Source organism: Vipera berus, assembly GCF_964194415.1.
Source record: "Vipera berus genome assembly, chromosome: 12".
NCBI lineage: Eukaryota > Metazoa > Chordata > Lepidosauria > Squamata > Viperidae > Vipera > Vipera berus.
In genome coordinates this window covers 17,205,878-17,233,872 of record NC_138215.1, presented here as the reverse complement: position 1 = coordinate 17,233,872, position 27,995 = coordinate 17,205,878, and the positions used below count along the sequence as shown (strand labels likewise).

The 27,995-nt window shown below is 47.4% G+C and overlaps 2 protein-coding genes across 3 annotated transcripts; one reads left to right on the top strand and one right to left on the bottom strand.

Moving 5' to 3' along the window:
- Positions 1-2: 2 nt before the first annotated feature.
- Positions 3-8,218, bottom strand: SHF (Src homology 2 domain containing F). Of its 2 annotated transcripts, XM_081337397.1 has the most exons (8): positions 7,768-8,218; positions 6,178-6,307; positions 4,958-5,188; positions 4,234-4,428; positions 2,445-2,577; positions 2,014-2,133; positions 1,212-1,454; positions 3-457 (listed from the first exon to the last, which is right to left on the bottom strand). In XM_081337397.1, the coding sequence occupies exons 1-7, from the start codon at positions 8,041-8,043 to the stop codon at positions 1,247-1,249; spliced, it is 1,293 nt and encodes a 430-aa protein (XP_081193523.1). In that variant the 5' UTR covers positions 8,044-8,218; the 3' UTR covers positions 3-457; positions 1,212-1,246. The 2 variants fall into 2 exon arrangements, with proteins under 2 accessions (XP_081193523.1, XP_081193522.1); XM_081337396.1 differs by having other exon boundaries at positions 3-1,454.
- Positions 8,042-27,972, top strand: SLC28A2 (solute carrier family 28 member 2; the record flags this gene model as incomplete). The annotated part of the gene is made up of 17 exons (XM_081337026.1): positions 8,042-8,422; positions 14,382-14,461; positions 15,261-15,361; positions 16,349-16,538; positions 17,884-18,025; positions 18,786-18,899; positions 19,698-19,775; positions 20,349-20,429; positions 21,165-21,245; positions 21,783-21,908; positions 22,813-22,943; positions 23,775-23,943; positions 24,523-24,720; positions 25,235-25,316; positions 25,563-25,661; positions 26,487-26,598; positions 27,843-27,972. 17 exons carry the CDS (start codon positions 8,042-8,044, stop codon positions 27,970-27,972), a joined length of 2,295 nt encoding a protein of 764 aa, XP_081193152.1.
- Positions 27,973-27,995: the final 23 nt, after the last annotated feature.

The following is a 27,995-nucleotide window of genomic DNA, read 5'->3' as shown; positions in this document are numbered from 1 at the left end:
ATTTTGTGTTTTTATTATTTGTTTGAAGGAACCAACAAAAGACAACTCAACCCTTACCAAGTCAAGAGTTTCACAATGCATCCTGGATAAATTCATAATACTGAACAGCTTCTAGCCACATGCAAAGACTCTCCATAACAAGCCATCTTCTTCCAGGCCAGCTTCTTCGTCCTTCTAGCCCACACTCTTGATGTAGTAGTCAGTAGTAGTAGCTCTCCAGCAATCCAGCAGAAGTCTTCCACATCACAGTACAACTTGATTCTTTTCTAGTGGAAGTTCCTGGGAATTACATCTGCAACCTTTGCACACCAAACATCCGTTTTACCACCGAGAGACGAGAGACGGGCTCTGTTTTCTAAATCCTTTGTGTTTTCCAGTCTATTAGCCATCACAGTCTAGATAGCAATCTTCTCAATGAATCTGCTCTCCAATCAGCAACAGCAGAAATTCGTCAATCCTGAGAGTCAGGTAAAAAAAACATCTAAGAGAACTCTATTCTCTGAGCTGAAAAATCACAACAGCCTTCTCTATCTGTAAAAATAAAGAGCCTTATTCGATCACGGGATGGAACCCACCAAAATTAATCTCATTAAACCTAGTTATGTTGATCAGGGCTTCTTGGCTGGCTAGCAAGTTACAATCCACCACGATCTAAAGAGTGACACATGTATAAATAACTCAGTTGAGGAATGGCATTTTGAAAGTCAGGGATGAAATACAGTGGCATCTCCAGCATTAGCTGATTTACTCCTTCCCTTGTTGTCGTCAAACTTTCAAGCTGCCGCCCAAGAAACGTCGGCGGACACAATATTGGATTGTGCAGACTCTTGATCTGCAATGCCTTAGGCTGTGGTGAAGAAGTAAAATAGATGTACCCAAGAGGTACGAATGGATGAGCATGGAGCAGAATTCCAAATCTAGGATGTGAGGGTGTGGACACTGGCACCAAAGACCGGATTCGATGACACTCACAAGGTCAGTCTCAGAACTGACCACTCCCTACATGGAGAAGGATGATCTGGCACCCTTGAAGAATGCTTTTGAGTCCAACATGCAAGATGTGGTTGAGTTGGCAAATATGGAGCATACAATACAACCATTCTTGGATCCACAGACCTCTGCCTCCAACCTCAGGTGGATCCTGCCTGCTCCATGCAACAAAGGCATGTAGACCACAAATGGTCCACCCAACCGGGGATCTTCATGCACACCTCTAGCCTCTGGCTGTTGGGTCCTTCAGTGCAAGTCACTGTTCTGCGGCCAGGCAATTGGAGGGCTGAGTAGAGACTGGGTAGAGCAAGGACATGTGTTCAGCCCCCTGGATGGGCAGCTTGTGGCTGGCGTAGTGGTGGATGACCTCTGGGATGTTGTTGAAGGGAGGGCTGTGCTGACCCAAGACAAATTTGTTGTCCTCAGTCTGCAAGAGTTTCATGTGAAGGAACCCTTGGTTGCTCCTAGGGAGAGAGAAGATCCTGTGATCAAGATGCCAGCCATTCCCTTTTAGCAATAGCAATAGCACTTACATATACACCGCTTCACAGTGCTTTTACAGCCCTCTCTGAGCGGCTTACAGAGTCAGCCTGTTGCCCCCAGCAATCTGGGTCCTCATTTGACCGACCTCGGAAGGACAGAAGGCTGAGTCAACCTTGAGCAGGTGAGAATCGAACTGCTGGCAGTGGGCAGAGTCAGCTTGCAATGCTGCACTCTAACCACCACCACCACAGCTCTTAATAGCAAAGGAACTTAGACTTATATACCCCTTCACTTTGCTTTACAGCCCTCTCTAAGCAGTTTATAGCGTCAGCCTGTTGCCCCCAACAATCTGGGTCCTCATTTTACCAACCTCGGAAGGATGGAAGGCTGAGTCAACCTCGAGCCGGTCAGGATCAAACTGCTGGCAGTGGGCAGAGTTATCCTGCAATGCTGCATTCTAACCACTGCGTCACCACAGCTTTTAAAATTGAGATACCTCCTCTTACCGACAGGAGGAATCTTTCGCAAATGCACACTCACTTGAGGGAGAGGGAAAAGGCATTATGGCTACTTTCACTGTTCCGAACCAGGTAACTCGCTTCCCGGCAAAGTCGGAGAAGACTCTCGGCATCCACCCGACTCAAGGTCCCATGATACCACCTGCAAAGAAGAGATTCCTTTCTTTTTCCTTTCTTTTTTTAAATTTAATTTAATTTAATTAAAAAAAATTATTCAAAACTTTAAAATACAAATTTCCAAAAATAAAAATAAAAATACAAGCAAAAAAGACTCCAGCAAACAAAATGGACAAAATGTTTTTAAAAATGGCCATTAAAAAGAACAAAAACAAACAAACAAACACATATGCATATATGTATATGCAAAGAAGAGATTCCTGTATACGGGCCGGGGTCTCTCTGGGTGTGTGTGTGTGTGTGTGAGGTGGGTGGTCTCTAAATCAGCCTACTTACGCTTGGCTCTCTAGTGGCAGCGCAGGATTGACATATTCGCCAAAAGCCACCCCAGCCTCCGGGCTCAGCCAGCAGGGGGCGCTCTTTCCCTCTATGCAGGCCGGCACAGGGTTTTTCATCGTTGTTGCTGCACCTCGGAGCAGAAGCACATAATGGAATGTGAAAGGAGGAGCGGGAGTTGTGAGACGCGGCTGCAGGACCAGAGTGAAAGGCAGGATCAGGCCCCAGGGAGGGGGGGATTATGGGAGGTGGGGAATGAGATGGAGATAAAAATATAGCTGAGGATTTGGCAGAGACAGACAGGGGGTATCTGCAGTGGGATCAAGAGGATCGTTAGAATTGAAGCCCCGCCCCTTTTGGACACATCACAGGTTGGGATAGAATGGAGTGAGGAGGTGACTTTCCCAGGAGGGAGGGGCTGCATGCCAAAGGAGCGAGAGGCAACTCAGCCCAGATATTTTGTGGGAAAGAAAGTGGGTGAAGACAGCTTCTCCTCAATAGTTCCCAGAGTATACTGTAGAGGCAGATAGGAGAGTGCTCAGGCTGGCCAGATTCTGCCTATAGGTGTGGGACAATAAAGAACTCAGCTGGGTAAGAATTGCCACATCTCATTCTTGGTTTGGGGCCTGAGATACGGTGACTGAGGTGTTCTGAGACTTGAAGTCCACACACGGTAGCTGATGAATTCTGGGAGTTGGAAGTCCACAAATGATGTGATGGAATGCAGTGAGGAGGCAGATTCCCAGGAAGCAAAGGGTGCATTCCAGAGGAGGAACTCAGCCCTGATATCATGTGTGAGAGAAAGAGGGTGAAGACAGACCCTCCTCAATAGCTCCCAGAATATATTCCCAAATAGGAGAGTCTTCAGCCTGGCAAGAGTCTGTCTACAGGTGAGGAAGATTCACTGCGTGTCTCTCCTGATTTTGGGCCTGACGCTCACATGTGGGGGGGAAAAAGGAGTGTGTGTGAAGCTTTGCATAAGTGGTTACAACCAACGTGACTTTCCCCCCCCTCCTGCAAAGAGACCCCTCTGGACACAGGATGAAGCCCCAATTCTGTCTCCTGCAAATTCTGAATTTGCTCTCGGTCCCAGTTGAGCTACGCAATCTGGCAAGGCGATGTCACTCTGCTGATTGCAAATGAAAGCAGAGGAGACCAGGTCGGCAGGCAGAAATTCTGAAAGATCAAGGTGGGAAGACGAGGAGAAAAGTGGAGAAAAATTAAAAGGTCAAGGAGGTTCAGGCTAAACCTGCCCTGGATGGCCTTGGAAAGATCTGCAGGGTTCCCTGGGAGGCAGAGCTACTAAATACCACGGGAATCTGGCACAGGCAGTCCTCGACTTACGTTGTAAGTTGCGGCGGCCATTAAGTGGGTCACCAAGGTGACCACGTCTGATTTTATGATCTTTTTGCAGTGGTTGTTAAGTGAACCCGTTTTACTCCATGGGCAACCTTTGCCAGAAACCAAAAGTAAAGACTGAAAACTGACGAAAAGCACTTAGACCCACAGTCACAGAGCAGGGATATCTGCTGTTTCCAAGCATCTAAAATGCAGTCGTTTGCAGGGAGAGAGGCACAGCTGTCAGAACCCTGAAACCGGGTCATAAATAAAGCTGGGGAGGTCCGTTGTAAGTAACTCTGAATGACTGTTAAGTCACTGTTCATCAAACGAGGACTACCGATAGCTGATAGTGCAGTTGCCATTATGCCCAAAACCTACGTGCTCGGTGATACTATTTTAAAGGCTGTAACACACAAAACGCCTTTGTTCACACAACCAGCTTACTCACTATTGACTTCCAGGGGACAGGACAAAGCAGAAGAGTCCGGAGTGCCGGGACTGGCATTCTGGAGGCCCGGGGGACCATCTCTGGAGCTGGTGCTTTGGAGAAGCAGGTGTTTCTCGGGTTCGGACAGGTGAGTTGAACCATCCAGCTGTCCAACTGGCGGAGGCCACGGCAGGTCCTTGATGCCTTCCATCTCCACTGGGAGAGCCATCAGGAGAGAAGAGAAAAATTTGAGGAGGGGGCGGGGGGGCTGGCTGGCTGAAGATGTTCAGAGAGCAGGAGGAGATCACCAGGGGTAGGTAGCCTAGTGACCATGGGTGGGAGAAGACCGGGTTGAGTCCAGTTCTCAGGGCTTCTCCCACTCAAGATGATGGGAAAGAAAGGTGGAGAGAATCAGCTGCGGATTCTGTAGACTGCGGGCAAGTATCTTGCAAAGGGGGTGGGGGGAGAGGGCTTCAGGAGGGAATGAACAAATTGATGGAAGGGGTTTGGCCTCCATTGTATTCCTGCTCTGATTTACACCGAAGCCGAGCTGCCTCATGAGAGGGAGGGAGGGGACGAGGGGGACGAGGAGGAGGAAGAGGAGGAGGAGGAGGAGGAGGAAGAGAAAGAGGAACAGAGGAAAAGAAGGGGGAGGAGGAAAGAGCCGGAGAAGGGACTTGGCATCTATCCTTCTCCCGGGTCTTCAGGGCACAATCTAATGGTGGAGCATCTTATCCAGGCTCACCAGCGAAGACTCTGGAGATCCGCTCTTTCTTCCACTCCCACGGCTGGTCATACTCCTCTGGAGGCCTCTCATCCTCTTCTGGCAACCACGAGTAGCGACAGGAGACAGCAGGCTGGGAAGAAGTCTGGACCTCTGGAGCCGCTTCATTCTCAGGGGCTTCGTAAGGCGTGTCATACAGGTGGAGAGGCTTCTGAGTGGCCAGTCCCTCCTTGGACCCATCCTTCTGAATCTCTAGGTCGCAAAGAGGAAAAGAGGGTTGTACATGCAGCACAACACCAACTCTCACCTTGGAAGAACATTCGGAGGAGGAGGAGGAGGAGGAGGAGGAGGAGGAGGAGGAGGAGGAAAAAGAAGGAGAAGGGGAAAGAGGAAGAGGACTAGGACTGTGGGGTCCTTGGTGGTCTCTGAGCTTGATTGTTTTCTTACAGATTTTTCATTACTCAACTAGATAACAGCATCTGTCCGCTGATAATATTACCTACCTGCGTCATGAAATCTCTGCAAGGACACACTAAGGACCCCACAGTCCTCCTTTACCGAGCAGGGTCACGAAACGCCTGCAAGCAAGCAACCAAGCTCCGAGAGCACCAAGGACCCCACAGTTCAACCCTGAGCTACCAATACCAATATATCCTCTCCAGTGGCGTAGCGTGGGGGGTGCAGGGGGGGCCGGCCGCACCGGGCGCAACATCTGGGGGGGCGCGCTCGCACTGAGCTGCTCAGGGAGCCCCAAGGGCTGCACAGAGTCGGCTTGGCTCCGCTCTCGAGCTGCTCTTTCTTGCAAAGCGAAACGAGTCCGGCAGGTGAGATGGGCGGCCACATAAACTGAATAAAATAAATAGAAGCGCCCAACTCTCCGCCCAGGCTCAGGCCAACCGCAAGCGCCCCGCAGGCGCCCCGGCAGGCTTGGCCGAGCGAAGACGGACCCGCCGGCCGGCTGGCCTAGCTTCGTGCGCATGCGTGGCTTTATTTAGCGGGGCTCACGTGCGAGCTTGAATGCAGCGGCTCTTGCAGGTCGGAGCCCCGCTCAGCCGCCCTCGAGAGGGACCCGGAAGCATCCTGCATGCGCGCGACTCTTCTTGGAAAGTCTACGCCGCTGCGGGGCGCGTCTTTTCGGCGGTGCCATGACGTCACCGGGTTAGGGGGCGCAAATTGCCCCGGGTGCTGACAACCCATGCTACGCCACTGATCCTCTCCTATCCGTTGAACGCTTCCCTTACCAGCCAGCAGTTTCTGAGCTTCGAACGGTTCCATGTAGCCTTCATTTTTATCCCTCTGCTGCTCCTGCACTTGACTGTGAGTTTCTTCCCTCATGTCGAATGGATCTGAGTACTCCTGCAGAAGGGTTATCTACAAAAGGAAAGGACCCTTTAATGCAGAGGACCCCAACCTTTGGGGGCACCAGGGACCGGTTCTGTGGAGAGAGTTTTTTCCTCGGACCGGAGAACGCGTGGTTTTGTATGCTGCCTGCATCCCACAGATGGGGCTTTGCTTGTTTGTGCGGACCGGTTGCCGGCATGCCACAGCCCGTTACCTGTCCATGGACCGGGGGTTGGAGACCCCTGCTTTAATGGATCTAGCAGTAGCAGGAGAATAGCAGGAGAATGGAATTAAAATAAAAAAAAATAGCAAATTTGTGTAGGGGGCAAGGAAGAAGGACACCCACCCACCCCCCGCCAAGCCAAGATGCACCCATGTCCTTAACTCCGAAGGTCCAATTCGATTTATTTTGCCCCGGCCGTGCTGGAGGATTTTGAGAGTTAAGCGAGAAGCAAAGTCACTTGTCCACCCTTTTCATTCATCGGCAACCCAAGGAGAGATATTTTCATTTATTGCTAAAATGGAAGCAGAATCTACAGCAAGGGAGCACCTGTTTCTGCTTGTACATTCAAAAGCAAGGCCTGTACACAGGATCCTTAAAATCTACCAAACCAAAAAGATCTACAAAAACGCTAAAAGAAGGTTGCAACTCCAGGTTGTCTGTGCACATTGTGTGAACAAGAAGTGCATGTTGTGTGAACGTGAAGCGCCAGCTCATCACTTCGAGCTGCTGCAAGCAGGGGGTGTGAACCCAGCACGGGTGTTTCAAGAAAGATTTAGCACCTAAGGCCAGGGATTTTATTGTTTTTAGATAAAAGGCCCACCACTAAAGCATATAAATACAGCTCCCACGGCGGGATGCAGAAGGAGCTTTCGGCTTTTCTAAAATGCAAACAAAATAGCTAAAACCCCTGTCTTAATTGGGGGGTTATTTTTCCCACCTTCTTTTTGCCTAACTTGTTTCACTGAGCAATGCCCACATTTATTTTGCTTTCCCGAGGCGCCCTAAAAGACGCTACCCATGCATGGATTCCAGTCTACACACAGCAAACGAACACACCTTACACACGCAATCCCCTTGCCCACTTACCATCCTTTCAACCCCAACACCGGGGGGGGGGGGGGACCTAAAATACACGACAGAGAGCCCTCCCAGATGCTTTCCGACGACCAACTCCGTCGACCCTCGCCTTCAGCAGTGGCCCACGGAGGTTTGAGTCCCAAACGGGACGCAGACGCCCTCAAGCTGGGGCGTCCCGGGGCAGCCCACCCCAAAGAACCAAGGCGGTTCTGTCGCCTCCGCGGGAGAAAAGCCCCTTCCCCACGTTACCCCGGTTTCCCCTACACACACACACACACACACACACACACACACACACCCCGGGCAGGGGAAGCGCACGGCGGGGGGATCTCCAGTCCTCCTTCCTCCCCAGCCCCCCCACGTCCCCCTCCCTCCCTCCCTCCCTCCCTCCCTCTCCCGGCCGCAAGACCTGGTTCTCCTTCTGGTCCGGCGGTTCCCCCAGCCCGGGGGCTCCTTCCACCCGGACGAGCCGCCGGCGGGGCGATCGGCAGCGGCGGGGGTAGGCGGGGGGAGGCGTCGCGGAGCCTCCGCCGCGGTAGGGATCCTCGAAGTCGCGCTGGCGCTGCAGGCGGTAGGCGGCCAGCAAGTCCGGCTGCTCGGGAGCCGCCGCCGCGTAGTCCGGCTGCGGGGGCGCCGGCTTGGCGCTGCGGAAGAGAAGGCGGTCGCGGAGCCAGCGCGCCATCATGCGACCCCCCCCCGTCCCCGCCGCCGACCCCCGGCCCGGCCCGAGCGGAGCGGCGCGGCGCGGGTCTAGCCAGCCGGCGCCCCCATCCCCATCCCGGGCTCGATCGCTCCGCCGCGGAACCCCGGGCGCCAAACGGTGCGCCCTGCTCCGGCTCGCCTTCCCCGCCGATGCGTCCTTGGGTGGTCGGCCGGGCAGGAGCCCCCCCAGCCAGCCCCCCCAGCCGCGGACCCCTCCCCGCTCTTTGCCCGGCCTGGATGGTCTGCCCGAAGCGGCCGGCGCCGTCTTTAAAGCCGCATCTTCCGCCTTTTACCTCGCGCCGGCAGCCCTTCCAGATGCTGCCGGACTACAAGGCCCGGCAGACCCGGGCGGGCGGCTCTCGGTGAGGGATGACGGGAGATGTAGTTCGCAACTTCGAGGTCTTCTCGCCCCCCCCCCCTCCCCTCCCCGCGCTCAGCCTCTGCTCAAGGCAGGGCGCGCAGAAGAAGAAAGCGCGCGTGGCGATAGCCGGCGCCCCGCCAGATGTTGCAGGCGTAGCAGCGCCGTGGTGGCCGGCCATCGGCAGTGGCTGATGGAGGTTTGAGTCCCAAGCAGGTGTCCCATCTCGCTGGACTGGTCGGCCTGAGCTATCTAGGGCAGCGTTTCCCAACCTTAGGAACTTGAAGATGCGTGGACTTCAACTCCCAGAATTCCCCAGCCAGCTCTGCTGGCTGGGGAATTCTGGGAGTTGAAGTCCACGCATCTTCAAGTTCCTAAGGTTGGGAAACGCTGATCTAGGGCAAGGCGAGCCCTAAATACAATACAGCAAGGGTCTTCAAACTTGGCCCTTTTATGACTTGGGGACTTCAACTCCCAGAATTCCTCAGCCAGCGTATGCTGGCTGAGGAATTCTGGGAGTTGAAGTCCACAAGTCATAAAAGGGCCAAGTTTGAAGACCCCTGCAATACAGTAATGAACTCAATGCACTTCGTTCTCTTTAAGGGTGCGTTGGAGTAACGTGTGAGCAAGCGAGAGAGAGACGGAGACGTGTTTGGGCTCATTTGTGGCCCCTGTAGGCACGTTGATGCCAAATCCACAGGCAGATAGAGTCTACCTGATTTATCCGGAATAGTATATAGGGTCTCCTGCTTGGGGGATGGGGGTGGACTAGAAGACCTCTACGATCCCCTCTTTGTTTATTCTGTGTATTCCGAAAAATATTTTAGGCTTGCCAAGGCGTGATCGGATAGCCCTTTGTTTAAACAGGCCTGTTGATCACGTGTCCTACTTCAATTCGGGCACTACACTCCGAACTGGGAGCTCTGAGCAGACGTCACTTATGAAAAAAGACACGCGTGTTCACTCAAAACGTGGTCTGAGTAAAACCTGCGTGCCTTTTTTCACAAGTGACGTTAGGCCGGGGAACTCGGTCCTTGGCGGTTGCTTAGTTTTCATTGATAACAGTTTGGCGTGTTGCAGGAACTCAGCCAATTGCAGTCGGCTCAGGGCTTGGTGCAACGTGTGAACGCAGCCTGTTTCAGGAAGCAGGTTTCCCCACAGTGGGGCACAATGAATTCGCGTGATTAAAAACCCCGCTCGGTTTTTCTTACCCCCCACCCCCACCCCCTTGGTCATCTCCCTAGGGTATACTACACAATTAAACCAACATCTTTTAATTATAAGCATTCTAAGAGTTCATTGGCCTTAAATGGGTGAAATAATCTTAAAAGCAGCAAAATGCACACCTCCTGGGCAACAAAAACGAAAATGCAGCCTAGGGTGCTCCAGCAAGCTTACAACGACACCTCCTGCAAATGCACCCAAAATGCACATTCAGAAGCACATTCACTCCGAATCTAGAACCGGATTCCAGCTTGGACCGCCGAGCCCGCTTTCCATCTCGACCCTGGTGACTTGAATTTTGCAGGAGCCCTTCGCTTTTCCATTACTTCCGAATAATTCTTAAAAGCACAGGGGAGCTTGCTTGTCGTTAAATGTCGGAAATGCGAATTTAGAAAGCGGAAAAAGACAAAAGAAAAAGAAAAAAAGTAAAAAAAAAACCCGCACCATTGCCGTGACTCGGATTCGAACCGAGGTTGCTGCGGCCACAACGCAGAGTACTAACCACTATACGATCACGGCGAGCCACCCAGGCGCTGGGGAAAGAGCTCGGCAACCACCTCCTTCATTTCTACATTCACTGACGTCATGGCGTCTTCGAGTGGGGATTCGTGCCTGTCTCGCACAGCGCCACCTTTGGTGAATAGGCTGAAGAACAGGATGGAAGGAACTAACTAGCCTTTAAATGACTTGCAGAGGCTGGCAATGGCTTTTAGACAGGAGTGCAGAGTCCCGAAGCACTGCTTATGGAGGCTTTCCATCCCTATAATGATATATTTTTTTCCTCTGCATCCTTCAGAATTTTGCCTGCCTAGCTTTGCATTTGGCTGCCACAAAGAAGACAGGGTCAACTATCCTCCAAAGCACCTGAAGGCTGGACAAGAAGCAATGGATGGAAACTAATCAAGGAGAGAAGCAACCTAGAAGTAAGGAGAGATTTCCAGACAGTGAGAAGTTGAGAACAATTAACCAGTGGAACATCTTGCCTCCAGAAGTTGTGGCTGCTCCATTACTGGAGGCTTTTAGGACGAGATTAGACAACCACTTGTCCAGAATGATATACTGGTAGGGTCTCCTGCTTGGGCAGGAGATTGGATTTGAAGTGGTCGTAAGTTGAGAACTACCTGTACTGATGTGAAGGAAATGTACAAGGCTGAGTTGTGAGATTGACTAAGAAACCTTGTAACTGGGTGGCACCCAAGCGTAAAGTCTACCAGACAATCATGGCACGTAAAATCAACCCTAGTGGAACTGCTGGGTTTATACTGCAGAGATCTTCTTATCTCCACTGTCCAAAGTTGATAGTTATGCAGTTGGAATCTACAATGTGCAAATCAAATTCCCCAAGGAAGTTTTTCTGCATTGCATTCTCCTTGAGTGAATATCTCAAAGTGTAAAGGTCATTCTTCTGCTTCTGATTACGTGTTCGTGTTGGTCCTGATCATCTTCTTGAATGCCCTTTGATGCTAATAGCTAGAACCAAGTAATATTTTTGCAAGCCGACGTGCAATTTTTGTTCATTCATAGGATCTGGCGTTCATTTGTCATGCCACAGCCTCCCAGAACAAGCCTGACAAATATTAGGTATGAATACTAATAAAAGTATGACTCATCATAGAAGAATAGAATAGAATAGAATAGAATAGAATAGAATAGAATAGAATAGAATAGAATAGAATAGAATAGAATAGAATAGAATAGAATAGAATAGAATAGAATTACAAAACAGAATAAAATAGAATAGAAAGAGAATGAACAGAACAGAATAGAATAGAATTACAAAATAGAATAGAATTACAAAATAGAATAAAATAGAATAGAATAGAATAGAGAAAGAATAGAATAGAATAGAATAGAATAGAATAGAATAGAATAGAATAGAATCAGAAACAGAAACAGAAACAGAAACAGAAACAGAAACAGAAACTTTATTTATATTAAATCCACTTAATACAATCCACTTCTGGGTGCTCCAACATTGGAGGTTTTAAAGAAGAGATTGGACAGTCATTTGTCTGAAAGGGTATAGTGACTTAGGCTTGAGCGGGGGTGGGGGGGGTGGACTAGAAGACCTCCAAGTTCCTTTCCAACTAAGTTATTCTGTTCACTTCTGTTCCGGTGACATTTTTCTTTGTTTCCCTAATGACTTAGTTCCTTCTTAACTATCCCCCTTTCTTATCTGTCTCTTGAAGGGATCTTGTAGACTAGACTTCTCTCCTCCGGGCTTACTGTACGTGTATGCTTCATCTGGAGGTATGGCAATTTCAACCTAGTCTCACAAGAGCTCCCCCCCCCAAAAAAAAGTTTGTGAATGAATTGCCCATTGTTGAAGATTCATTCTGAGCTTTCCTGGCCTTTAATCTACCGCAGGCGAGTTTATTTGCCCTTCTGGTTATTTTCAAGCTATCCGAGAGTTGCACTGTTTAATGTGTAACTATCATCAGAGCAACACCAAGGTTGTTGATGAACCATCAGCATGTTTTACACTGCCAGGAGTACAATAGGGCACGCAGCTGTCCTGCTGAGCACACGGTCTAAAATTAGGGCATTGTAGTGGGCTACAGGGTTTTCAGTTTGTTTGTTTTTAAGGCGATCCAGGCATTGCAAGAACTACCGGAATTCCACTTTATTGTTGTAGGTTATAATAAGAGGATCTCGAAAGCCTGATAAAGTCTACTTCTATTCCTTCTTCTGCTGAATAAAATCAAGGCAGGGTTATTATTATTTTTTCATGCTTTCCATTTTTCCAGCACTGAATGAACTTTTCTTTTCCTTTAACTGCTCCTGCATAGACGGGAGATCTTGAAAGGAAAAGATCGAGATGATTTTTTGCATTACACTGAAGGCTCTGCCTAAAATATGACTTGAAGAAGCTAGAGAGAGCTAAAATGTTGAAACCCATTCTAGCCCTTCTCTGCTCTTGACCCCTAGCTCAGTGATGGCGAACCTTCTAGAGACCGAGTGCCCAAACCACAACCCAAAACCCACTTATTTATCACAAAGTGCCAGAGCTGCATCAGCATTGTGGTGGCCTGGGGGGGGGAGGACATTGGATGGGCCTGGCTGCAGGGGTCACGTCAGACTGAGTGGGCTTGGCTGGGGTGGGTGTGGCCACCTTGATGTTGCTCGTGGAGGGGATGCCTGTGGAGGCTGGGCAGGATTGGGGAAGATCCGGGGGGGGGGGTTCTGGTGGGTGGGGCGGTGGGCAGGAGGCTTGTCCTGTGGGGAGAGGCAGGGGGTAGGGCAGGGGTGCCATTGCTGCAGAGCAAGGTGAGGCAGGGGCAGCTTCTGCCTGATGCCATCAGCCCCTGCACACAGAGGCCAGCAAGCGCATGGGGGCATGCTCTACCACCTCTGTTCGAGCTTCCTAGCCAGCTGCTTCGCCTCTGTTGTGCTGGGTGGGGCTGCTGCTCCGGGTGCCAGTGGCGGCCTAATGGACCTGCGTGAGCTGGCAGCGGTGGCAGCAGGTGTGCCCAGAGAGAGGGCTCTGAGTGCCGCCTCTGGCACGCGTGCCATCGGTTCGCCATCACTGCCCTAGCTTGAATGTATCATTGGCATTTTGCTCTAGATAGTCTTCTCCATTTCTACCTGCTCTTTATTTAAGGAGTAGGGTCCCTTTGCTGTCTATCTGAGGGACATCAAAAATCTGTGGTCCTCAGGAGGACTAACAAGTCTCCAGCAAGCCCTCCGGGAGATCTTTTTTGTGCAATCTACTAAATCCTCACCGCCCCTTCCTTGTCGTTGTTGGAGAATGGATTTTGACTTTGACCGGATTGGGATCTTTCTTCTCAGTTCCCAGGAGGAAAAAAAAATGAAGTTCTTCCTGGAAACAGGTAGGTAGAAATATCGGAATGCTGCAACACAAGGAAACTCGCAGGCGTGGGAGAATGCGGAGGAGTAGGGCTTTTATGGGCTAATTAATTCTATCTCCAGGTCTTTGGACTATGCAGTTAATTGATTACTGATTTATGATCTGGTCTTTTAAGATTTAAGTGGTAAGAAAAAGGCTTCTTCTTCGTTCTGAGGGTAAGTTGGGCAGAGATTGATTTTGCTGTGAATTATTGATCAGGTAGTGACAATGGATATGGGTAGAGTTACTGTCAACATTGGGAAGAGAATTAGAAGAGGGATTGAGAGACAAGGGGTTCTCCTAGAGGAAGGATCCAGAGAGCAAAACGGTGGTGGTTCGTTTGTGATCTGCTGCTATCTGCAGATGTGAAAGGAAACCCCGTAGAAGAAATCACAGTGCATCTTGTTGGTTGAGCATAAGACCTGCACTTTGGTGATAGCAAAGGCCCAACCAATTTGACATCCCATACGCTCGGTTGAAATAGTGAGTGTCAAGTAATTGATTAACTCATCAGCTTTGTGTCCCCTGCAGATCTTTGTGGCCCATTGACAGACGCACTCTACCTGGAACTAGGATTATAAGATTGAAGTGCTTGGGGGAGGGAGGTTGGGAAGAACAGGGGTGTGACTGTGGCTGCTCTGACAACAGGAAGATGCTCCAGGGTGCAACTTGCCAAGCTGACAGTGGACCTTTTTCTTCCAGAACACACCAAGGCGGAGATAACAGCTTCAGAACCACAAGACAATGGACGAAGACAAGGTTTCAGCTAAAAACGGTGATACGGGCTTGGCAAACCCAGTATTTGAGGATACAGTAAGTTTTCCTCCCTCTCCTTAGCTTTGTCCTCTGCCCTTTTCTCAAAGATGGTAATCGTGTCTGTGTTTTTTGTCAGGAATCAGAGACAAATGGAAAGGAAGCACCATCTCTTGAGATTTCGGAAGAAAACCCTGTGCAGAAGAGTCATTTTGGGAGGTACTAAATATGGATGGCCAAGGAAATGTGGGGATGTTGTTTCAGCTGGACAGTCAATTGTTGTTTAAAATTATAAGATCCCCAGATTTTTCCCTTCTTAGAACTGCTGTTTTGTGTAATCCTCTGTAAACACTTGAGGGCAGCCTTAATCTGAGATCCTAGTTTGTCTTTTCATCCCAACTCTTGCAAGGAGGAAAGAACAATTGGATATATTGTCTGTTATTATTACTATCGATTATATGCTGCTCCATTTCCAGAAACTCTGAGCAGTTTATTGTACTAATGTAGTGAGATATAAAAAAGAAGAATGAAGTAATGGAATTAATCAAGCTGATGTGGTTCCATATGGAAAGACCCTGATTTTACTCATCCTTAAAGGCCTTTTGGGAAAGCCATGCTTAATGGCTCTCCAAATATGTTACAATGATGGGTTGAACCAGATCTTTGGAGGTTAAGCTATTAACACCAGGGGTCTTCAAACTTGGCAACTTGTGGACTTGTGGACTTCAACTCGCAGAATTCCTGGCTTGCCAAGTTTGGAGACCCTTGTAATTACACAGTAGGGACATTGCTGGTAAGGGCTGATATAGATGGCATTCACTGGTGATGGGATCTTTAGCTACCTGTCTCATCAAGATCTAAACAAGTCAAACAGATTCAGCTTGCAGAACACAGTCACTGAAACATGCAGGCAATCTAATCTAATCATCATAAATACCTAAAATGGGGCTCAACAAAATTACGTATAAGATCCCTTCTAGATGTTCTGTAATGTTGGTTTTCTTGACTGGCCTTTCAGCAGGTTCAAGAATGTGGCTCAGCCTTTCTCTAAAGCAAAGAGTTTTTGCAAGACTCATCGCAAATTATTCCACAAGGTCTTTTTAGCCATCTTATGTGCAGGTAAGTCTGTTACTCTCAGGTTGCCAGTGGTGATCACGTGACCCCAGGAAGCTGCAACTGTTAAAAACACGTCAGTTGCCAGACGCCTGAATTTTGATGACATGACCGTGAAGAGGCAAGTGTAAGGATCACTTGTAAGTCACTATTTTTTCCAGTGGCAGTGTACTTTTGAATGGTCACTAAATGAATGCTATAAATAGAGGACTACCTGTATTCCAGCTGGTGCTGGAACTTCTGCCCCAGACCTTTGAGAATGGCATCGGTCTAAATGAACAGTATGGACCAGCTGAACCCTAGTTGTGGTGGTTTCTGATGACTTGACACCCTGGGCTGTTCAATACTTTGATGTTTTGAGGTTCAATGCCTTCAGCCTTGTTGGCACAGTGGTTAAAGTAGAGTATTGCAGGCTAACTCTGCCCACAGCCAGGAGTTTGATCCTGACAGCCTTCCATCCTTCTGAGGTCGATAAAATGAGGACCCAGATTGTTGGGAGCAAGAGGCTGACTCTGTAAACCACCTAGAGAGGGTTGTAAAGCAGTGTGAACCAGTATATACAGTAAGTCTAAGGGCTATTGTTATTGCTCTATCTATCTATCTATCTATCTATCTATCTATCTATCTATCTATCTATCTATCTATCTATCTATCTATCTATCTATCTATCTACCTATCTACCTATCTACCTATCTACCTATCTACCTATCTACCTATCTATCTATCTATCTATCTATCTATCTATCTATCTATCTATCTATCTAGTGGCACAGTGGTTAGAATGCAGCATTGTAGGCAAACTCTGCCCACTGCCAGGAGTTCGATCCTAACCGGCTCAAGGTGGACTCAGCCTTCCATCCTTCCGAGGTCGGTAAAATGAGGACCCAGATTGTTGAGGGGCAATAGGCTGACTCTGTAAACTGCCTAGACAGGGCTATAAAGCAGGGTGAAGCGGTATATAAGTGCTGATTGCTATTGCTATTCTCATTTTAGGCTACCTGGCCTACTTCATTGCTGCTTGTTATTTGGACTACCAACGAGCCTTGGCGCTGATCATTCTAACAAGCCTGGCCCTGGCTTTCCTAGCTTATAGTATAGTCAAAAAATATTTGGGAGCCAAGATTATCCAGATGTTCAGCTCTTGCAGGAAATGCTGTCAGAAGGCCTGGCCGTGGCTGAAATGGTAAGGGGCTGATCTGCTGGACAGGTCAGTTTTAAGGTCAGGGGCTTTTTATAATAATAATAATAATAATAATAATAATAATAATAATAATAATAATAATAATAATAATAATAATAATAAGAATAAGAATAATAATAATAATAATAATAAGAAGAAGAAGAAGAAGAAGAAGAAGAAGTAGTAGTAGTAGTAGTAGTAGTAGTAGTTGGAAGGGACCTTGGAGGTCATCTAGTCCAACCCCCTGCTCAGGCAGGAAACCTTATACCATTTCAGGCGAATGGCTATCCAGTCTCTTCTTAAAAACTTCCAGTGTCGGAGCATTCACCACTTCTGGAGGCAGGTTGTTCCACTGGTTAGTTGTTCTAACTGTCAGGAAGTTTCTCCTTAGTTCTAGGTTGCTTCTCTCCTTGACTAGTTTCCCTCCGTTGCTTCTTGTTCTGCCTTCATAAGGCGCTTTGGAGAATAGCTTGACTCCCTCTTCTTTGGGGCAGCCCCTGAGATATTGGAACACTGCTATCATGTCACCCCTCACCCTTCTCTTCATTAAACTACACATAACCAATTCCAGCAACCGTTCCTTCTATGTTTTAGCCTCCAGTCCCCTGGTCATCTTTGTTGCTCTTCTCTGTACTCTTTCTAGAGTCTCGACATCTTTTTTACATCGTGGTGACCAAAACTGGATGCAGTATTCCAGGTGTGCCCTTACCAAGGCATTGTAAAGTGGTATTAGTACTTCACGTGATCTTGATTCTATCCCTCTGTTAATGCAGCCTAGCACTGTGTTGGCTTTTTTGGCAGCTGCAGCACACTGCTGGCTCATATTTTGCAAGAAGCCATGGAGAATCAGTCTCCACTCTGCTCTTTTAGATATTAGATTGTCATTTTTTAAGAGTGTTGAGTTGGTGGTTAGATTAGGCGACCTTAAAGGTGATTTTTCAGTCTATGAATCTATGATCATGGAGGAATAAAGACAATACAAAACCGTGCAATGCGATACAGTGAAAGAAATAACCCAAGTGATGGAACGTAAACAGAATACAGTGGACCAAAAAAAGGCTAAAAATGGATTGTGCCCTAGGATCCTCAGCCAGGTAAGTAAAATATAAATATTCTTGTAGTCCAGAATATAAATATCAATATTCTGGAAAATAAGATGGGATAAATTAAGTATTGCAAGCCTGATGCCCCAGTAAAGAAGGACTTTTCTTATATCCCAAATCTTTTGTTCCCCCACCCCTTTTTTTCCACTCACAGGTTTATCTTGAATGTATATTTAATAAATGGTTTATCACGGACGAATGTTTAATCAAGTACCTATTAATGTGCCTCCTCTGTAATTCTCTAGGGTTTTGTGTGCCATTTTTCTGATTGCTTTGATCACATGGTTGGTTCTGGACGTGTCCCAAAGGAAAGAGCAACTGGTCTCATTGGGAGGTTACTGCGTACTGGTGTTCTTGTTATTTCTCTTCTCCAAGCATCACATGGCTGTAAGGACCGTGGTTTTCTTTAGCTTACAATCTTCAATCTAACCAAGATTCAGTATAACAGGCTGTCTTTTGCTGCTGCTTCCCCCCCCCACTCTACCTCCACTCTCACTTTTCAGAGCAGTCTATAAACGATGTTGGCTTAGGTCAGGGATAGGGAACCTTGGCTCTTTTGTGACTTGTGGACTTCAATGCCCAGAATTCCTGAACCAGCAATGCTGACTCAGGAATTCTGGGAGTTGAAATCCACAAGTCATAAAAGAGCCAAGGTTCCCTACCCCTGGCTTAGGTAGAAGTCATTTGTGCATTGACGACACCCAACCGTTCCTCTGGAACTTGGTTCAATCTGCAGCCTTAGGAGAGTCTGAGTTAAGGTGATGCTGAGCACTGCTTGATTTTTTTCCAATTTTTGGCCTCTTTGGCTACTGAATGTCCATGGAGATCCTTAGTCATCCAGGTCATGGTTGTCCCAAGGGTGCTTTTCCAAAAGGCAACTGGACTTTGTTTTTCCTTAAAGACCTTTCGCTTCTCATCCAAGAAGCTTCTTCAGTTCTGACATGAGTCCAAGAAGCTTCTTGGATGAGAAGCGAAAGCTCTTCAAGGAAAAACAAAACCCATTTGCCTTTTGGAAAAGCACCATTGGGAATTTGGCTACCAAGTTGTAAAGATCAACGAGGCTGAACCCCAAGGCTTCCATCTCTCCAGTGTGCAAACCTGCTGTCTCTCATGGGTCTAGATGTTCACAAAATGTCCTGGATTGCAGGTATCCTGGAGGGCTGTTTTCTGGGGCCTCGGTCTACAGTTTGTCCTTGGAATCTTCATTATCCGAACTGAACCTGGATTTCAAGCTTTCCAATGGCTGGGCAATCAGATTCAGGTATGGTATAGTAGTTGTCAACGTCTGGCTGGCGTACTCGATATTGAAGAAACTCTACAGTCTTGAGGTGCCATAAGAGATCATCTTTATTGAATACACATTCTGGCACTGAAGAAGCAAAATCAACTCTAGTTTTCCCATGCAAAAATCTAATTAGTTAACAATAGCTTTTCATAACCACCCGCCCACCAGGTGTTCAACCTGTCCAATTACATCCCTTTGGTTTGTTATGGGAAAGGTCTATTTCTCTGTCAGACACCTGCTTTTGTGACCTTAGGTCTCATGGTCCATGGACGGCTTCTTGAAACTTCTGTTTCTTCCCTAGGCTCTCCCTCACCAGCACCACCACCCCATTTGTATGGCAAGTTGAGTAGCAACAGAGGTTAGCAAGCATCTTAGCAATTCAACCTTGACAGTAGTGTTTGAAGATGTTATATCCCATGTTCCTCAGGGACAAAATCCCACCTTTCAAGTCTCATGTCCAGTGGCTTCAGTTCAGAAAGGTCCCATTTGAACCATTAGCCAAATCAACCGGAACAAGACAATGCCCAGCTTATGATGACAAGATCTAGTGAGGAAGGAGAAGACGTAGATAGGTTCTTGAGCAACAGGGATAACGGCTTTGGGTGATTATCGTAATTATCACTGAATTTGACTTTAAGCTTCTGTAGATCAAAAAGCTGCTCAAATTATTAGGGATCCTTCATGTTGAATCATAGGTGTGCCGTAATTTTTTTTTTTAAAAAACGAACCTGACTCTATTTTGGAATGTTCCTTCTAATATTTTTTCCCTTTCAGATATTCCTTAACTATACCACCGCTGGATCCAGCTTTGTCTTTGGGGAGAAACTGATCCAAGAAAGTTTTGCCTTTCAGGTGAATTTAGATAAATATATTCTCCCTCTTCAAGCCATATGACCTGTATGCAAGCACTACAACAGAGGGCTGTGATCCTTACATCCAATTAGTCATTATTAATCTTATTGGCTAGGGATGTGGTGGCTCAGTGGGTTAGGACGCTGAGCTTGTCAATAAGAAGGTCGGCAGTTTGGCGGGTCGAATCCCGAGTGCCGCGTAACAGAGTGAGCACTTGTTACTCGTCCCAGCTTCTGCCAACCTGGCAGTTCGAAAGCACGTAAAAATGCAAGTAGAAAAATAGGGACCACTACGGTGGGAAGGTAACAGCGTTCCGTGCGCCTTTGGTGTCTAGTCATACTGGCCACATGACCACGGAGATGTCCTCGGACAAGCGCTGGCTCTTCGGCTTTGAAATGGAGATGAGCACCAGCCCCTAGAGTTGGAAACGACTAGCACGCCTGTGCGGGGGAACCTTCACCTTCACCTTTTTAAACTTATTGGCTAGGGTTGACAGGAGCTGTCATTTAGCAACATCTGGAGAGCGGCAGATGCCCTGTTTTAAAAATGCACACTGTTCTGATCTGTCTCCAGGCTTTGCCCATTGTTGTCTTCTTCAGCTGTGTGATGTCCATCCTCTACTACCTGGGAGTCATGCAGTTTATCATCCTGAAGGTAAGGCTGAGTTTTAGGATTTCAGAAGTCAGCTTATAATTTCCCTAATGGAGCTAAACAGCATATTGATCATGACATACATCTGCTCATAAGGCACCTGGACAGGTCAAGATACATTATAAGGAAACCAAAGAGAGTAATATTACTTCTTCCACTACTGGGAAGTGCTAATGCAAGGGACACAACATGATAGTTTACAAGGAAGGGGTGTGTGATGCTGTTGTGATGAAGTAGGCAGTGCAAAACAAAAGTGTGACTTTGCTGAGGCAACAAGGGTATCAGAGATTGAAGAAGGGAGAAAAACATGGAAGATGCTATCTCAAAATGCATCAAGGAATCTTTGTGGATGAGTGGAAAGCACCACGAGATGGGGGCAACACAGGCAGAAGGGTTAATTCTATTGACTGTGACATCTGTGCTGTCTGTGGACTTCATTCCAAGTCAGACCCCACTGCTCCATCTAGGTCATTGTCTAGAGACTGACCTTCTGGAAGGAGCTCTTCAGGATTTCAAATCCCTCAATCCTACCGAGATGGATCAGACTTTGGATTTAAGGTTTGCTGGGAGGCAAAGCATATGCTTGCCGCTGAGCTATGGTCCCATAGCTAAGGATGTGTCATTGCTGCCAGATTGGCAAATGAATCAGCAAGAGATTAAATCTAGGATATTCTGAACAATGACCCATAGGCTGCCAGTGTCCTCCAACTCACACTCTCCAACCTTTTCTTCTAACAGTTGTCCTGGCTCCTGCAAATCACAATGGGCACAGCAGCCACTGAATCCCTGAGTGTGGTGGGGAATATATTTGTGGGGATGGTAAGTGGTAAGTGTTCTTGACTTCCTCCATGGATGTCCTTGGTCAAGTCAACTTTCCCTTCTCTGAACAAGAGAGGGAACCAACTTCCATTCTGATTTCTTTCTGATTTGGAAAAAAACTGCTGGGAAAGGGGGTACATACTTTTGAGTGCATTTCTCTGAAAACACGCATCTTTCCCTTCCTCCCCCCGCTTCAATATAACATTTCTTGAGTTTATTATGCATTGCAGCATTTAAAGAAATGCAGACTTCAGATCTAGCTAACATTTGGATTACCTTTTGATTCTGAAGCGCAAAAACTAGGGAGGCGTGCATTCGGATGAATTACTCTTTCTTTTTTTCATGTGAAACAATCACAAATCTGGACACTCTCTCTTTCTCGTTGCATACCCCAGAACTGAGTATTTTGTTTAAGCAAAACATCAAATCATGCTATGTCCTTCTTGTTTCTGAGGAACAGAATTCTGAGAGATATCTCTGGGGACTACAGATGTCTTGGTAAAACGCTACTATTGGATTTTATCTTTTGTCCTCCAGACCGAAGCCCCACTGCTCATCCGCCCCTACCTGGGGGACATGACACATTCAGAAGTCCATGCTGTAATGACAGGTGGCTTTGCCACCATTGCTGGTAGTGTGATGGGTGCATACATTTCATTTGGGGTGAGTCTGGTGATGATGTTGTCCATTCAGTTGTGTCTGACTCTTGGCGATTCTATGGACCAAGTCTCTCCACGTCTTCTGATCTGGCACGACTTCTTTCAGTTGTTTTATGTTCTGGCTGATGCCAACTTTGATGGTGGGGGTGAGTTTACTGTACAAGAAAATAAATATCAACAGCGGTGTCTGCACAGCATCATTTTCTGTTGCGCAGATGATATGGAATCATCCATGGCAGATTACAAATGCGTTCATGATTCCTGAACCAGGATATTTGATGGCCTATGAGTACATTATTGGGACATTCCTTGGGCCTTTCCTAAGTGTAGACCTTGGGGTAAATTTCATTTAATCAGATGAAGGTTGTCTAGAAAAGGGATTTGATCGGGCTACATGGGAACTGGAGGAACATCTAAAAGACATGGACTGGAGTAAACCATTTTTTGACAAAGGCAATCTGCTTGGACTATTTCTGCAATTCAGTGTAAAGCTGAATCTTATTTTATTGTAATTATAATCTGGCCTTTGGTCTGAGTTGTTTTATCGGGGGAGGGGAATATTGTAGTAAAAGGCCATCTCGTGATGTGTGACTTGGTATTATCAGTATCATATTCCAATAAACTGTAGAAGCCCGGGCAAAATGTTCTGTATTTCCCAGTAAGCTAATCGCCTTTTGATTAGAAAGCTGATTGGAAGACTGAGCATATAATTATTTACATCGTACTTTTTTTTTAACTGCCTGGAAAACATTTAAATTACTGTTGGGAAAGAGAAAGAATCCACAAAATGCCAGCGTTAATACTGGTGGATTAAAGAACGCCATATTTGGATTAAAGAACACCATATTTGGATTAAAGAACACCATATTTGCCAACTCTTCAGTGGCAATTTGTAATTCTTCTTGCAGATTGATGCCTCCGCGTTGATCGCAGCTTCAGTGATGGCGGCACCTTCTGCTTTAGCTATGGCCAAACTTGTCTACCCAGAAGTGGAAACGTCCAAATTCCAAAGCCGCGAAGGCATCAAAATTGCCTGCGGGTGAGAGCAGCTAAAATCCACGCGATTCCCACGGCTTGCGGAAGGATCTGGGAAGTAGGTTTCAAGGAGAAAGTGGAGAAAGGAGAGGAGAAGACCAAGGTGGCAAGCACAGCTGGGGAGGGGGGGAGAGATTGGAGAGATACAAAGTGAAGACGTTGTGGCTCCAACTCCCCAACTGTTTTTATCTGGACAGGCGGGAGGGCCATTGTCCAGGTCCCGCCAATTAAAGAATGTCATCTAGCAAGACCTCTTTGTCCCAGTGCCTGCCTTTTGAAACTCCATCGCCTCCGGGTGGGATTAGATTGGCCCTAACCCTGTTCAGCGTGCTTTTCTCAGCATGTATCTCAGTTGTCTAGGAAGATATGGGCAACAAATTTAAGGAGGGAGGGAAGGAGCGAGGGAGGAAACAGAGAGAGGGATGGAAGATAGGAAGGAAAAAAGAAGGAACAAAGATGGAGAGAGAAGGGAGGGAAGAAAGGAAGATGGAGAGAGAAGGAAGGAAGGTAGGTAGGAAGGTAGGTAGGTAGGAAGGGAGGGAGGGAGGGAGGAAGGTGGAAAGAGAAGGGGGAGGAAGATGAGGGAAAAGGAAGGAAGGAAGGAAGGAAGGGGGGAGGGAGGGAGGGAGGAAGGAAGGAAGGAAGGAAGAAAGAAAGAAAAGGGAGGGAGGAAGATGGGGAAAGGAAGGAAGGGAGGGGGGAGGGAGGGAGGGAGGGAGGAAGGAAGGAAGGAAGGAAGGAAGGAAGGAAGGAAGGAAGGAAGGAAGGAAGGAAGGTAGGTAGGTAGGTTCTGGATCATCTCTCCATTTCCTTCTTTCTTTGTACAATCCTGCAGGGAGGAAAAGAATATTCTGGAAGCTGCTGGCAACGGTGCCTCTGTCTCTGTGGGGCTGGTGGCCAACATTGCAGCCAACCTCATCGCCTTCCTGGCTGTGCTGGCATTCATCAATGCTGCCCTCAGTTGGCTAGGAGGGATGGTCAACTTGCCCCAACTCTCCTTCCAGGTATCTCCCATGAAACACCCAAGCTGATTATGACAGGATGGTGAAAACATCAAGAGGCACGAGAAGTCGGCTAGCTAAATTATCGGGATGTGATATCCCCAGCCTGACCAGAACCACCTCTGGTAGAAGAAGGCCACTTTGTGTCTTCTACTAGTTCTGGGTTTCTACACCCAACTGCTATTTGAGCGTGCTCCCTAGTAACTATGAAATTGGCAAGTATCAAATGTACCCTGATTTAAGGCATGCACTTGGCCCAGTTTTCAACCATCATTTGTTTCAGCAGCTAGTACAAGAAGAGAATGCAAAAACTGTGTCCCACACTCACAATCTCCTGGTGTCTAATGGTCAAAAACGATTGCATTGTGCAACTCTAATACTTCAACTAGTTCTTTGTCGAATTTAGCAAAGGGGAGGGGGAGGGAGCTCAGGAGCAGAAGGGCCAATGGATGTGCAGAGAGGAAACCATGGCAGGTGCCAGACATTTATTGGGTGTCAAAATATGGCAAGAGACCAGTCGTGATCAGTTAGTTGAGCACTTTACTTACAAAGCTTTTAGAAGAATCGCCTTCTGTCTTTCAGCTGATCTGCTCCTACGTCCTGATGCCTTTAGCCTTCTTGTTAGGGGTGAGCTGGGAAGATGCTTCCCTGGTTGCTGAGATGGTGGGAATCAAGTTCTTCTTGAATGAATTTGTGGCCTACCAGCAATTGTCAACATACAAAAACAATCGCCTGACAGGTCTGCCCGAGTGGGATGGTTCTCAAAAGCAGTGGATTTCGGTAAGTACCCTGGTCATAACACTGTATGGAAACGAAAGCCTGTGGGCACTGCTCTTTCTCCTCCAAGCCCACCTACCCTACTACCCAAATCTTCTTGATTTGGTGGGAGCAATCTCAGAAACAAAGTCATGGACTTTGGCATGTTTGGCATGTGGTTAACAAAAGTTCTGGCTGACTTTTCTTCTCAGACCAATGCGTTTCAACCTTGGCAACTTTAAGACGTGTGGATCGCAACTTCCCCATGCTGGCTGGGGAATTCTGAGTGTTGAAGTCCACCCATCCTAAAGTTCTTAAGGTTGAAAAACACTGCCTTTGACTATCCTTGCTTGCATAGCCAGCAGCAAGTGCTGAGCAAGGCAAACTGGAAGATGCCAACTGGAAGAGGGATGAATGGGTGGTGGGTTTATTCTTTATCACAACACTGATTACATTCTCTCTCTCTCTCTCTCTCTCTCTCTCTCTCTCTCTCTCTCTCTCTCTCTCTCTCTCTCTCTCTCTCTCTCTCTCTCCTTAGCCCAGAGCTGAAACCATTTTAACCTTTGCTCTGTGTGGATTTGCCAACCTGAGCTCTATTGGGATCATGTTGGGTGGCTTGTGTAAGTCAACAAACCAGTGAGGAACATGAAGACTTCATAGTGGGAGAAAAGGACTCTTTCCTGCCAGTGGCGGGGAAGGAATGTACTGCCCCATAGCTACGTCCTCTATGGCTTAAGCATCCCAACCTCTCCTTCCATGGGCTTGATTATTCTCAGTTACCAAAATGGTTTGGTCCTGAGAAGAGCAATTCCAAAGTATCGACATTCATGTGACCCTGTTCCATCTGCTTTTCTTTTAACATGAAGCTTCGATGGCACCACAACGCAAGAGTGAATTTTCCAGCATTGTTCTACGAGCTTTGATCACCGGAGCCACCGTCTCCCTAATCAATGCGTGCATTGCAGGTGGGTTGGGAATAACCTCCCCTCCCTGGGGGAGGATAGTGGGGAAACAGGGTTAAAGTTAAAGCTCCGTCCAGTTGAACATAATTCTTGCTTCTTGAGGGACATACCCATATAAGGTTCTTATGTTCTCCCAGCACAGGCTCATGTTTTCCTGCACGCATTTCACTTTGCAACAATACAGTCTGGTGGGTTGGACCCGCAAGTTGGCAACTTCCTGTTCTCTCCCAGCCTACGTGAGTCCTTGTTATGCTCACAAAGAGAAACCCCTCTTCCAAGAAACAGGCAGGAACCACAAGAAAAAAAACAACCCCTTTGATTCTCACAGACCTGAGTCAATGTCCAAGGCAAACAAACACAGTCCACAGAAACTCCATCCTCAACAAGAACGGTTGCCTTTGGCAATCAGCACCTCCCACACTTTCCCTTTTATAATTCAGCCAAGGTGTGGCTTCCTAGTGCCTTCTTTTTCGCTTTTGGAGCCACCCCATTGCATTCCTCTGTCCTACTCGCTTCTCTTGCCGGCGCTTTCGTGCATCCTAGATTTCTCCCAACTTTGCTTCATCACTAATCCAACTCAGGCTCCCAGCACAGCTGTGTCTCGGCCTGAGCACGAGTAGAGGGGCCAGGGTCCTCGTCCGACTGTAAGTTTTGGAGCTCCTCAGAGCCTTCCTCTGACTCTAATGACACTCCAGGCCCTTCATCATCATCATCTGATTCCTCAGACTCAGCTGCCAGATCCACTGGCTGGCCAGGAATCACCATACTACCTTTCTCTTTAAGCAAAGGTGCGACTTTCCCCACAAGCTCTGAATTTCCCACCCACAGGAATCCTCTATGTGCCCAGAGATGTCCCTGACTGTCTGGACTTCTTCAGCAATACCATCATCAACTCTACCAGTTACTCTCTGCATGAATGCTGCAAAGATTTGTTTGGCAGGTGAGTGCTTCTTTGTGTAGCACATGTGATATACACAGTGAAAGAAACTTCACCTGATTCTTTTTGCTTTGCTTCAACACAACTTTGCAGAGAGTAGGGCGCACTGATCTTTCCACCAGCAAGAGGGAGTAGGAGATGGTAAGGACAAAGTATTACCAGTGACGTGTGGGTCAATGCCTCTTCAATAGCTTGATTCTGTGCATTAGTAGACACCTAGGATGATATTCTCTGTTTTTCTTTTAACCTTAATTGTCATGTGGAATGGATTTCGGGTCAAGGGCAATAGGAAAAGCTTTTGTCATGGTAGACACGTATCATGTGCTAATTCCTGCATTGGTTTGCAAAGCTGAGTCTAACTCATCATCAACAGCTTCCAAGATCCCTTGAGATCCCATGTTTGAAAACTGTATTCTAGAAATACTGGCATCAGTGCAGCCATAGAAATCCCTTGACTATTGTGTATGTGGTCTTCTATTTTCTTAAAATCCGTTTTTTTAAATGACCATGAGATGGCACCCTTTTGCCTTGGGAAAAAAAACACAACAGCTCAGCAATCAACACTCAACTTTGTAGTGGCTTGAATGGTTCTCTAACAGCCGGTCATTTAATTTCCGCAAAGAAACATTGCAAATCTATCAAGTGCTGAACAGATTTCCACATTACATTTGTTGTTGGGGTTTTTTTTAAAAAAAAACTGAGATGATCTGCAAGACGGGTTCTCCTATTCTCAATGTCAGCATTATCCGTGGAAAATTAGAGACTGGAGAACCATATTTTGGAGAACGTGGAGAGCTGTGGAGGCGCAGTGGTTAGAATGCAGTATTGCAGGTTAACTCTGCCCACTGCCAGGAGTTCGATCCTGACCAGCTCAAGGTTGACTCATCCGTCTATCCTTCCGAGGTTGGTAAAATGAGGACCCAGATTGTTGAGGGCAATATGCCAACATTTGTAAACTGCTCAGAGAGGGCTGTGAAGCAGTAACCATCAACTTTTTTGGGTGCCAGGGACCAGTTCAGTGGAGAATGGTTTTTTCTGCGGACTGGGAGAGGGGTGGCTTCACATACTGCCTGAATCCCACACATGCACTGATGGGGCTTTGCTTATTTGCGTGACCTGGTTCCTCGCAGGCTGTGGACCGGTGCTGGTCCACGGCCCGGAGATTGTGGACCCCTGCTGTAAAGCACTATGTGGTCAACAAGTCTACGTGCTATTGCTATTAACCCCTCATCTCTTCTTTTCCACAGTTCCTTACCTAGTTCCAACGGATCCCTCTCTTTTAGTGGCATTTGGGAGACCCTAAACTCCAACACAACACAGACCTATCTCCAGAAATGCTGTGGTTACTATAGCTCCTCCATATGTCCCAAACCTTAACTGATGAAGAATGAGATGGTGTA

Excerpts from the sequence above, each read along its gene's own strand:
- SHF (XM_081337396.1), bottom strand. The coding sequence starts at position 8,043 with ATGATGGCGCGCTGGCTCCGCGACCGCCTTCTCTTCCGCAGCGCCAAG. Across the intron at positions 5,189-6,177 it reads AGCTCAGAAACTGCTGGCTG|AGATTCAGAAGGATGGGTCC; the intron begins GTAAGGGAAGCG and ends TTTGCGACCTAG. Across the intron at positions 2,578-4,233 it reads CTGTCCCCTGGAAGTCAATA|GTGCAGCAACAACGATGAAA; the intron begins GTGAGTAAGCTG and ends TTCTGCTCCGAG.